We start from the raw sequence: 12,890 nt of genomic DNA, 5'->3' as shown, positions 1-12,890 counted from the left end.
CGTGACGATTATCTTGACCCAATTTTTCCAGGTCAAAGAGAAGGCTGTCTCCACGCCAGCAGAGGTTAAAATGTTTTTTTCTGTATTTTTAACGTAGGATATCATATTTCTGGCGTTTCCTGTTCAAGGAAAGATGGCGAACGAAAAAAATGATCTCGATCCTAATGTTACACGATTCTTGCAAGGTCGCAGAGAAAGCTGCTTGCACGCAAGCAGAGGTTGTGTTTTGGTTGTGGTTTGGGTTTGAAGGTTTCCAAGAAACGTTCTGATGTCCTCATAAATTTCCCTTTTTCAGGGCCTTTTCGTTTTGTGCTGCTAATCTTTACATGTATGATGACGTTTGGTTCTTACTTTTGTTTTGATATGCCAAGGTAAAGTCATTTTTACATGAAACTCCCTCTTTGATTTTAATTTTTCAATTTATACAATTTATATTATCCATATATAACATATATGTGACGTCTGTTTGTGAGGATGGAAGACATGAATACTTTAGTTTGTATGTGTTGACAACTAGAAATTAAGAGTCAAGTTAACTAGAGATGAAGGCTCCACTTCCATTTTAGTTTTGCTTGGCAATTTCAGTTTTGTATCTTGTTTTAGATTGGTAGTTTAGCCTACAGTCTTCATTTCTACATAAAATAATTTCTGTCATTCTGACCACAGGCCATATAGGCCCCTGGCTTTGGCTTTACTGAGTTTGTACTATATGAGCGATGGAATAATAAAGTTAAAGTGAAAGTTAAAGTTAAATACAAAGCAATTCTAACAGGCAAGCCGAAACAAACAGAAAGCTGTATTTTGTGCGGCCGCATAAGAGAGAATGCATGAAAGTTGCTAAAATTGAGCCTGATCTCAGGTTAGAAACAGGTGCAAATTACTGAAATTTACACTGATTGTGATTGTCATTAACTGTGTGCATAATGCACATTACATTAATTTTATCTATGGTAATAGTACATTATCTTATTTTGCAGTGTCTTACAGGATACCTTCACCACAGTAAGTGCTTTTGATAATTTTTTGGCAGAAACTGCAGCTTATGATAAAAAGCTGAAAATTTTGCAAAGCGTTCATTTTTTGATAGTACTCCCATATTTTAGAAATCTGTTTATCAGTCATTTGTTGCCATTAGTCTAGAAAGGCAACTGGAGATTAATTAAGAAGCTACCCATCATTAATAATTTCTCAACACCTTTCTGCTTCTTTGTAATAGCAACTACACCCTAACGAAACGATGCACAACTGTACCACCATTGATGGCAAGCCAACCTCGGGTTTGCACAGCAATGGCACCAACTGCACCAGTGGCTTGGGATTAACTGAAACACAGTACAATCTACTGTATTCCATCTATGCTTGGACGTAAGTAACTAAATTGAATGGTTCAAGAGGGAAGTAATCATAAGTAGGTTGAGTGTGATCGTCCGGGTGAACTTAGTCCTTAACCCTTTAAGCCCCAAGTATCCACATACAAATTCTCCAAACTGATCTCTATACATTTCCTTAAAGAATGAGTTGAGAGAATTTGATAATAGATCAAGTCATTTTCTCTTTGGTGATCATTTTATTAATTCTCATAACTTATCTCTTGAGAGTGTATGGATATTGTTTGGAGAAATTTGATCTTGGTCACTATTGGGACTTAAAGGGTTAATAGGACTGTTGTTGTTGAGTACAGTGACTGATGTTTCAACAATCTGTGTGGTAGTCATCTTCAGAGTCAAAGTTAGTTGTATCACATCAGTTGATGGTATTAAACTCTGGTGATTGACCTGATTGGTCAATTAAGTCATGATGTTATTGGCTGTCTGTTGGTTAAGCCACGATGTTATTGGCTATGAAGACTCGTAATGTCATGGGTGCATTTCGATCTGTCTATTATCACAGTCAAACATTTGTTTATTGTTAGTCAAATTGTCAGTTGTCCAGTTGTTCTCTCATGGTTAGTTTTGCTTGATTCCGTCAATAAGTTGTTTGTACGGTGCCGGTAACTGTTGATTACGATTCAGTGGTGTTTGTTCTAAGTTAGTAAACCAGCTTTCTAAAGTGAGTCGTTGATAGTAGTTTGTAGAATACGTAACACATGTCACAGAGTCCCAGGCGATTTGATGTTTTATCTGTAAATGGTGCTCAGTAATGTGATTGTTGATGTCACCATTTCTCATCGTTTTGTGTTTGGTCCATCACGTGCTAAGGTTTCTGCCGGTTTCACCAAATTAAGTAACCTGGCAGTCGCAGCATTTGATCTGGAAGTAACCATGTTAGTTATATGGCTGGCCCTGTGAGCAAGCAAGATGAAACAAATCTTATGTTCTGATTGGCTTTGAGCATGCAAGAAGGGTCTATCTTGCATATTTTGCCTGCTCAGGATTTCATACTTTGTTCTGCAAAAGAAGACTTTGTGAATTAATTATTCAGGTAACTTCTGGGTAACTGACCACCTACCCCTCCGCTAAGTCACAATTTTGCCCTAAGTGAGAAGTAGGTGTTAATGTTGACTTAGGGGAGGGGAAGGTAGTCATATACCCAGAAACCTCAATTGGTCCGTCTTGGATCAATTGAGGTTTCTTTCTGGCCTTATAATATTATTCCTGCTTATTGACCAAACCTGTACAGTCAAGATGGCTGATGAATATTTGCCTTTTATTTCATTCCCTTTTTTTTAATTTCAGGAACGCAATAGTTGTAATCCTTGCTGGTTTTCTGATTGATAAACTGGGAAATCCAAGTGAGTAGCTTCCCCTTTCAAATAAGTATATAGCGTGTTAGATTTGTTCGGTCAATCTTCTGGATCTTTCCTTGATTTATCATTATGTGGTCTTACATGGCATACAGCTGTAATATGGATGAAATCACAAGGGGGCAGGTTTAGTCTACTTCAAACTGCAGAATTCTTCAGTGGACGAAATAGATAAAACTATAATTTTCCCCACCTTTATATTATAAGCAGATTGCTTTAAGCCCTCCAATATGTGTGTGATCATCTTACGAGAAATTCTTGGGGCTATCATCAACAACCCAGGGCTAGATTAATAATTTTAATTGGCGCTGTGTGTAGTGAAGTGGAAGGTAAAATATTTCTCACTCAATATTTGTGCATTTTCTGAATTGTTTTTTTTTATGTTAGTTGGTGCCTTACTGTTTTCATTTATGTGTTTGGCTGGTACATCTGTGTTTGCGGTTGGCCTGTACTTCAAAGGAGGGGCAGCAATGTTTCCTCTTTTTCTGCTGGGGAGAATTATGTTTGGGTAAGTTTGACTATTATACAAGTGCCTGTGTATTAAAATATTGCTTACTGATTACACACAGCTTCAAATACATGTTATTGTAGTATTGAGTAAAATCTATTTATTTCTGTTACTGTTAATGATTTTGAAATCTAGAACAACTTCTGCTTGCTTTCTTTTTTTTTTCTCCATAGATCTGGAAATGGTGCATTAACAAGTAAGTACAGTGCCAGACAAGTTTGCTCTCACTAACATTTTTATCACAAGAAACACAGTGAACTTTCATCCTTTTTCACTCTGTATTATTGGACCCATCCGCCTCCCTGTATCATTGATGATTGACATTACTGAACTTTTCAATTATCGCTCATTAATTTTGGTATTTAGGTCATATCCCAGCTTTGATAAAGGGGGATTGGGAACATCAAAAAAAAAACAAAAGTGATTGTTGAACTTTGTTAAACTGACGCACTAATGCTAATAATTTTTAACAACTTTAATTTGGTTTTGCCCACGAACCGTCTAGAATGGAAAGTAGCTATCAATGGCAGTTTGCAAATCATGTTTTTTTTACCCTCAGTTGTTCAAAATAGGATTTGTGCTATGTGGTTCAAAGGAAAGGAGCTTGCCTTTGCTTTTGGATGCATTTTGGCATTTTCCAGACTTGTAAGTTGCCACATAGTCATATGGTGACTGAAATCTATGGAGAATACAAATTACCCATGGAGAGGGGTGTTGGAGCAGAAAAAGAAAGGAAGCTCCCCCAATTCCCAATAATATTACCTTTCTCTAACATCCCCACAGGCAATTTTTACTGTTCCACCTTTTGTCACCGTGTGAAATGCTACAATTATTACCTTTTAGTTAGTAACATTTTTTAAGGTAAATGTAAATTTTAACTTGGTAAAACTTTTTTTAACTAAATGATTCTGAAAAATTCAGAGAGAACTCTACTAGTAGGGAATTGAAAAAAGAACTTTGCCAACCATTTACCTATATTAGATAGTACCTCTATGATACTGTAAGTGATTATCTAACAAAATTATTAAATCATCATAATCATAAAAATTATTATTATTATTATCATCAATATCATCATAATATTATTAATTTTTTGCAGGGTAGTGTGTTAAACTTTTTTCTGACAGAACGATTTGAAGAAAGGCATGGTCTTCAATTAACGTTATGGGCAGGTATTGAATTCATTCTTTTTATAGCGAATTTGTCCAACCAATTTTTTTGTAATTAGAAGGTTATTATATTCATATGTTTTTACCTTGAGATTTATCCTGAATGTTAATTATTAGAACATTTAATCCATGAGAGATTTTTGTCATTTTACAGGGGCTATTTTGTGTGGATTTGGAGTTTTTTGTGCAGTAGTGGCATCATTTCTGGATGTTACTGGATTGAAGCAACTGAATAGGGTATTCTCATAAATTATGATTCGTAGATCATTACTTTCTTTAGTCTCACTTTCATAAGCAGCGAGACTCGTAATCTGCAATAAGTTTTTTGTTGTATTTAGGATGCAAAAGGGGGGTCGCTGTGCCAGGCGTTCCTAACGGAGACCGTGGAAACTGGGACTAAGAATCGTTGCATGATCGAAGCTATGCATATTTTGCGAAGAAAGCTTAGGAAAGAGTAACTTTAGAGCTTTCCTGAAATGTGTCAGTCCATGAATTCTATCGCTTGGAAGCGTTGATTACTTTGGAACAAGTGAACACTACTGAGTGGTCGTAAGAAAATAAGAATCTTAATTAGCAAAACTGTGATGGTTGAGTGTTGTAAACTTTCATTGTATGCAAATTGATCTTGTGATGAGCATGCAGTTTATTTTCGGTGATGATAGAAATGACGTGCCACATAAATCACTTTCTTGATCTCTGGAAATGATGTAATTTCTCTGGAATCAAGGCCCTTGAATTTTCGTGTATTTATACATGCGTATAGCCTACAACAACAGAGGTATTTCTGGTCGTCGCTAAAACACGCATACAAAAAATCAATTCAGAAATAAATAAAAAGTATCGACGTCAATAAAGTAGGAAGTAAAAAACCTTCAGCGAGTAAATGCTGTTTTGTGTAGAAATAATCACCAGCTCAGTTCTCGATCTAATCTCCAAGCAAGGGAGACTGAATGCCGCTGTAAGAACGTGCTTGTTGTACAAATTTTTGATCTTGAGAAACATTATTGCATGCAATTTGCTTAAGGTCCCAAAAAAATTAAGTGATTCCCAGCAAGAGAAAACAGTTTTACTCACTGTAGAAATTATCACTTATCATTTAGACTAAATTGCTGCCACACAAGAGCCCAAAAATTATACTTATCTACTTTATCTTGCTTTTTCTTGTAGACAACAGAGATGAAAATTGATTCCAAAAAGGTGGTAAGTAACTTAGTATAGACATTAAAAAAGGCAGGTACAAAAGTCGGACCGGATCAACTCGGACCGCCAGTCCGGGTCGGATCAACTCGCATCGACTCGGACCAACTCGGATCAAATAAAAAAATAAAAATAAAATAAAATTTGACTCAGATCAACTCGGAGCAATCAAAAAAATTAAATTAAATCAGCAAAACTGAAAGTTTAACCTATTTGGAGGGTAAAAAAGGCCAGATCATCCTTTTTTTCTCCGTGGCTTTCAGGCGCCATTTGTTTTACTGGTGCCAGTTCCTCTTGGATCATGTTATAAACTCATGGTTGTGGTTCGACAGTAAAGAAATGATAGTTTCAGTCGCCTAGAACGTATATATTTGCTTATTTATTAGACTACTGAATTATTTATGAGAAAAGCATCAAAAGTCTGGTCTGTTGATCGCATTTAGATAGTTACCGAAGAGTGTTTGTTTGTTTGTTCCTGTTTGTTTTTTTTTTTCTGCAGGACTTCTGAAACTTAATTTTAATGATACACTAGTGAGCAGCACACATACATTTCCAGTGAACATTTTCAACTTGGAAGGAGGAGAAACCATGCTCGCCCTGGACAAGGGAAATTTCCATGCGCCAGGCAAGAATCGAACTCGCAACCCTCCCGTTCAGTGGTTGGAACGTCCGATAAACATATAGTATTCGGAGGGTCGTGAGTTCAATTCTCACCTGGGGTACGGAAATTTTCGTTGTCCCGGGCGAGCATGATTTCTCCTCCTTCCAAGTTAAAAATGTTCACTGGAAGTGTATGTGTGCTGCTCACTAGTGTATCATTAAAATTAATAAAAATAAAAATAAAATTAATTTACGCAACCACGAGTTCGTGAGAAAAAAAAAATGGCAGGTGAAAGTTAAGTGATACCGACTGATATTATTTTTCTTTTTATAATCCGAGTTGTTTTTTTTTATGATCCGAGTTGATCCGAGTCCAATTTTATTTTATTTTTATTTTTTTTATCGATCCGAGTTGGTCCGAGTCGATCCGAGTTGATCCGACCTGGACTGGAGGTCCGAGTTGATCCGGTCCGACTTTTGTACCTGCCTCATTAAAAATATATTATATTATTTTATTTTATTTTATTAGATATTTTCAATTGTTATTAATTTTCAGAGAATTGCAGACATCAAGCACTTTTCCTCTACGTATTGGCTTCTGGCTTTTTGTCTTATGTTCTTTTATATTGGAGTCTTTCCATTTATTGCAGATGCAAGGTACAAACATGTTTCATTCTTTTAATTAAATTGTCTTTAAAATGTGTCTTTATTATTATCATTATCATTATAAATAAAGACATCATCATCATCATTTTTATTTTTATTATTTATTTTTTTAAGTTGCCTTAAGCAATATAATGCTTTGTTTTCTTGTAACATTAACTTTTTCTCTTTTTGCAGCAAATTCATATATGTGAATTACAGGGACACTTTTGACTTCACCAAGAAGGAATCTGCATACATTGCTGGCTGTGTGTATTTGATGTCCATGGTTTTTGGTCCTTTGATGGGTCTGTTTGTGGTAAGATGTGTATAAAGTGTCAAACAAAGAAAAACACTTTTCCTTGGTGTACAGAGTGTGGGACCAGGCTCCGCAGTGGGGAAAGGGTGTACGGCAAAAAAAAATTTGGCAAGCAAAGTGAGCTGAGTGGTGGACTGGGGAGGGTGAAAGAGGGGCAAAGCCTGGAGACATGCCTTTGATGCCGCTGTTCCATGATACCATATTCTGGTATCATGCTCTGATTGGCCAAATGTCTCATTGTTTGCCGGATTTGTCATACTGTCGACAGATGAAATCACACACTCTTTTAATTTGGGAAAGCTTTGTGTTTTCAGACAGTAAACATGGATTATGAGCATATTAAATTAGGCAATAACAATTTCTTCACGAGTTTTTTCGCATACCCCTTGGCTCCAAGAAAAGAAAAATGTGCCTGTGGTCTGTTGAAAGAACAAAAAGAAGCATTTAAAATATCGAGCTTTTTTTGCTCCCCTGTTATAAACCAGGGTCACATTAACAAAGTGATTGAGTTACAAACCAACATTCAAGAGGCTCAGCTCCAGATGCAATCATGTTCCTACCAAATGTGTCATAAACAGCAAAAGCCAGTGGATATATTTAAAGTGGGCATGTTGCATACAGCTAAACCTTGTGTTCTGTGATTGTGTAAACCAGAACTGTACGGAGATAACAGCGATTGTGGATGAGTATTAATTATTTAAAACAGTGTAAAATCCCTGAAAGAGTTCTCCTTGTTGTAGCAATGTGTAGATTTTCAATTGTTTTCTGCCAGTGATGATACATGGCCTGTCAGTCCTTGCAGTTTTTAGGTAGGCTAAAATACTTTTCACAAGGTTGGTCGATCACTTGTTTGCTGCAAAATTGAGAGACCTTCTTTAGGATCTATTTGGCTGTTCTTCACCGGTCAAACATCATGTGCAGTTACCTCTGAAACGTCTTTATTTCACTCCACAGAAGCTGGTGTTACTCCAGTTGACGATTGAAGTAAAGTAGATCTCGTTGCACTCTATTTCATCCCGGCGCATTACAATATTTTTTTCAAAAGCGACATATATAGGCTCGTGCTGCATTTCACAGCTATAAAAGTGAAGAAACATCTGTTGAGAACTTAATGTGTTGAAATATCATTGACAGTTTTGGTGGAGGGCATATCAGCAGCGTCAAAGGCATGTCTCCAGGCTCCACCACCCTTTCCCTTTCCCATGCTCTCGCTTGGTATACTTTGCTCGCTGATTTTTCTTTTTCACCTTTTTCCCCACTGTGGAGCTATTTTGTAGTTAATGTGTGTCCAATTTTCATGCATTTGATTACCTTTTGCTCATAAGATTATGGTTTGTTGGTACTGTAAGCCCTGGAATTACAAACCTCTATCTAAACTTGAATTGAAAAAGAAACCAATATTTTATTTGTTGCTGACAAAGTACTGCTTTAGTTCTGTTGACAGTGAAATGTTATGTTGCCATACTCACATAGGCATGATAAGACGGAATCCATTAGAAAATTGAGTAACCAATTTTCAGGGGACAATTTTCGATGGATTCCGTCTTAAACTACTTACAGCTTCTATTAAGGGTCGCTCTCAGGAAAGGGCCAAGTCAAACCCACTTAGAAGAGATTCTGCTTAATACAGTGATTTTCTGACAATTTGTATACAGGGATTCTTATTTAACTGGCCACTAAGTAGAGGGTGGCTGCTTAATAGAGGTTTGATAGTGTCTTTCATTTTTTACAGGATTATTTTGGACGTAGAGGAATCCTTATACTTCTCTGTGCATTGCTTACAATCCCTGTTTATGGGTTACTGGCTTTTGCACCTCATGTTCATCCCCTTATCTGCACCATTTGGCTTGGGTTTGCCTATTCCATGGCTGCAGTAAGTTCATTAAAATTTTGTTGGTCGATATTCTAATACTAAACTTTATTTCCACCAACAAAATAGAAAGACTGTAAGCACTGTTCAAAACCACGGGGATACCATGTAATTCTAGCAGCAGTTTTTCAGAGGGGATAGCTCTACTCACTGGATAAATTTCTATCCACTGGATAACACAAATTATTGGTTTTCCTTATACTATACCTGTACTGGAAAGTGACTTATCTGGTGGATAGCGCTATCCATCTTTTGAACAACCGGCAACTGACCTCCTAACAATTCTTCACCTGTTTGCAATGTTGGATTATTATTACATTAAAGAGGAATTGTAGTAAGATACAGTAAGCTCCATCCCTGATCAACATACCAGAGCCCAAATTTAATGGTATTTATTTCTATATTTATTTTAAAATTTATTTATTTACAGACAGTGAGCATCTTGTTTATTTTTTTGCATGAATACTCCAAAGAGTATTTTATTAATTAAATTAATTAAGTTATTTTGAAAAGTTGATGAAAGTACAAAATATCAATATAATATATTCTAGTGATTTTCCCCGTAGGGATTTTCAGAATTAAATGTACAGTTATTGTGTTATGACCTGTTACAATGGAGACCAGGAAAGCAACATACTTTCTGTAACCACCATCAGCATATGGTTATTGAATGCCGCTTATTAGTCTTTATTATAATTGCTAACATACTATTTCATTAAATAGCAAGAGTAATTTTCTTGCTTTCCTGTAGGCATCTCTTTGGCCATCTTTTCCTCTCATCGTGGACCAGGCAACTGTTGGTGAGTTTTTTTAAAAAAACTGATATAATATTGTTCTAGAAGCAATTAGCAATGCTAACAGCTACCTTTAAATTTCTCTCTTTTTAAAAGGAACTGCACTGGGCCTCACAACATCCATACAGATGATAGGCATGGGAATAGCAAATGTCATTGTAGGAAAAATGCTTGATCTCATAAAGTAAGTAAGGCCTTAATGGTCCTCTCTTTCATTGGTAAAGAGCATCTGTTCATTGTTCATCTTTATAATTGCGGGAAGTTTCCTATGTCATAGTAAATGATTTAGCTACAGGAAAATCCCTTTACAATACTGTAGATGGAGTTAGCAGTGCCAGCACATTAATAGCCTGCGGACAAGCTCACCATTTGGGGGATATCGTGAAAAGTACACTCCCGAGAGGCACACGAGAGGAGACGTTCTCACGCGGCTCACTTTGCTCATCCAATAGGAGAGCTTGCTTGCAGGCAGAGGCTAGCACACTAATTTTTAGCAGTTTATTTAAAATCTCTGGCCGTTATCTTTGCTGTATCCAAGTCAACACTGTCTGCTACCTGTACCTATTTCACAGTTTTTAAATTGCCATGCAGTTGTTGATACAAAGATTTCTTATGGGTTTGAGGATGGGGGTTTGTGGAAAAATCTGGAATGTTCGTTTCCTCAACCCTAACCATTTATTATTTATATCCTATGTGTGTCCCCACATACAATTAACAGTCAAGAGCCTGTTACCACTGCCTCTTAACTTATAATTAGTTTTTTTACATTGTTTTGACATGTTTTTCAAATTTTCGACAACTATATTGATTTCCTTAAAATACAGAACCAAACCCAAGTCTCAGGGTTTTCATTAAGAATTCTAGTAGCAGGAGAAAGGTGTAACATTACAGAAGAATATTTTGAAAGAGGCTCCACATCCGAATATAAAATAGTCATAGGCTACCGAATGTTTGACAGAGAATTATGCATAGTAAACAGAGAATTCCCTGATCTCCAATGGCTAATGAACACCCTGAAATCCAGGCTGATTTTGAGGTAGATTTTATTTTCAAACCATCTCCACTTTATATTTAATATGGTGTGGTACTCATTCAAGTTGTAAAAACATTTAATAACAATAAAAATATTTATTAATAGTAATAATCATTATTATTATTAAAATGTCAAAATTTCAGGGCAACATTGACATGTATTTTTCAAAAAATAAATAACCACAAAATTGTCATGAATATGGAGCAATCACATAATTATTGCATGAATGCAAATACCCATCTCCAACTTTTCACTGTTTTTTACTATATTTTTTTATAGCTCTGAAGACAAATGGAAATATGTGATGATCTTTCTCCTAGCTAACACTCTTGCATGTGTTACCTTGGCAATTTTGCTCAACATCAATGACAAGAGAAGGGTATGAAATATAATCACACTTCATTACAAATCACTGAAGATCTAAGTAGGGTGAAAGATCGTTTTTGTAACTAACCAATGCTAGTTTTGCAAGCAAACCTCAACACACCCATCACCATGTAGACAAAATTTTCTAAGTGTGGGGTTTAAAATGAATCATAAATGTCTACTTTGTAGATGCGAGTTTGGAATTTTGCTACCGCAGATGGGTTCACAGAATACTTCACAGCAGAAAAAATTGAAACTTCAAACTCTCTTTTAGTGTGTTCTTCCCACACTTTTATTTATTATGAAACATTTCAGAATTACAACTTAGTTCTTGTTCAGGTGTACTTTGATATTGTAAGTAAAAGTAACAGTTATGTCTTTCCTAAAGTAGGCCTGGCTAGGTGTTTGAATGGATTGCTTATGAAGAAACTGCATTTTAACCATAACAATGTGACCATTGCACAGAGGTTATTTAAAGAGCAATTTCAATTTTGAGACAATAAATAAATAATTTGTTAGTACTGAAAATTGAAGTTAGTGCTAAGATTGTCAGGCATAGAAAGAATTAGTGACATTCTTTTTTTAATTTTTTTTTTCCTACCCTCTTAGGGTGGCATTTTAAATCGTCCACCACAAAGAAGAGGAAACGCACTACTAAACAGCCCAGCCAACACCTATGGATCCATATCAACAGCAGGATACACCAATAAAGATGCTCTTCTTTACGACTCATCAACATCCATTAACTAACCATACTGCTCAGAAAGAAAGAGGTTTTAGTTTGAAAGGTCATACTACAGGCTGGATTTCACCCACAGACACAAAAAATGTTAGAACTGTGACTAAATAAAATAGTACCACTGAAGATGCTTTATCTGAATGGTCACACCAGGAGATTCTATTCAAAGATTCAAGAGTTAGCTTAAAACTATGATTTTTTTCTAGGAAGTTAATGTTTTGCTGATTAACTCTATGTGAAGTTGACATTATTATTTGTCAGAGTATTTTTCTAAATTCCAATAAGGAAGACAATGAAAAGAAATTTACATTACTGTAGAATGTTAATATTTAAATTTATTTAGGATTTTAATAAAAATAGAACCGTCTCTTTTGGAGAGAAAAATTAGAAAATATTAATGAAATGTTTCAAAATAACAAAAGCTTTGATGCTGAGCAAAGGGCATAATATTCTAATTAAAATTCAGGACTAACAAGAAACAGCTTCAGTCAGCAGACTCGGGGCCTTGGGATTGGAACTCCAGAGTTTTGACTGTTCTGCCACACAGCCTTTGGAGATCATATCTATTCAATTAGTCATCTACAGATTATTTATCCATATTTTTTATTACAGTTGGTACACGACCACCCAAATGCAATGGTATGTTTAAAGAATAAATTACTGGAGTCTCTTTCAAGAAGAGGTCCCCAGGCATCTAATTTTTTGTACAAAAAAATATATTACATGCATTTTCTACGTCACTAACGTGTATATGTTTAGCTCTAAGCTGATGCTAAAAGTTCTTTGAATTCTCTTGGTAGCACAGTACATACATGTACTGCTAACATAGAGATCAGATCATGGGTCAATTGATTGTCTACAGGATGTTTAAGACAATGGATTATAAAACCCTCACCCCAAAAAATTTTAC

General features: G+C 35.7%; 1 protein-coding gene across 1 annotated transcript; it reads left to right on the top strand.

The window, feature by feature from the left end:
• The first annotated feature begins 36 nt into the window (after positions 1 to 36).
• LOC140951499 (lysosomal dipeptide transporter MFSD1-like) lies at positions 37 to 12,601 on the top strand. The gene is made up of 18 exons (XM_073400757.1): positions 37 to 218; positions 296 to 371; positions 978 to 1,002; positions 1,217 to 1,365; positions 2,676 to 2,731; positions 3,131 to 3,251; positions 3,425 to 3,447; positions 3,811 to 3,896; positions 4,351 to 4,423; positions 4,575 to 4,657; positions 5,588 to 5,620; positions 6,774 to 6,874; positions 7,058 to 7,178; positions 8,911 to 9,051; positions 9,800 to 9,848; positions 9,939 to 10,026; positions 11,155 to 11,254; positions 11,851 to 12,601. The coding sequence occupies exons 1-18, from the start codon at positions 134 to 136 to the stop codon at positions 11,989 to 11,991; spliced, it is 1,551 nt and encodes a 516-aa protein (XP_073256858.1). The 5' UTR covers positions 37 to 133; the 3' UTR covers positions 11,992 to 12,601.
• Positions 12,602 to 12,890: the final 289 nt, after the last annotated feature.

The sequence above is a fragment of the Porites lutea genome, chromosome 11 (genome assembly GCF_958299795.1).
Source record: "Porites lutea chromosome 11, jaPorLute2.1, whole genome shotgun sequence".
NCBI classification, from domain to species: Eukaryota; Metazoa; Cnidaria; class Anthozoa; order Scleractinia; family Poritidae; genus Porites; species Porites lutea.
The sequence above is the reverse complement of the archived record's forward strand: the minus strand, read 5'-3'. Positions and strand labels throughout refer to the sequence as shown.

Coding starts and splice junctions, on each gene's coding strand:
- LOC140951499 (XM_073400757.1), top strand. CDS start 134: ATGGCGAACGAAAAAAATGATCTCGATCCTAATGTTACACGATTCTTG. Junction 372..977: donor TTTTGTTTTGATATGCCAAG/GTAAAGTCATTT, acceptor CTTATTTTGCAG/TGTCTTACAGGATACCTTCA. Junction 5,621..6,773: donor AAATTGATTCCAAAAAGGTG/GTAAGTAACTTA, acceptor ATTAATTTTCAG/AGAATTGCAGACATCAAGCA.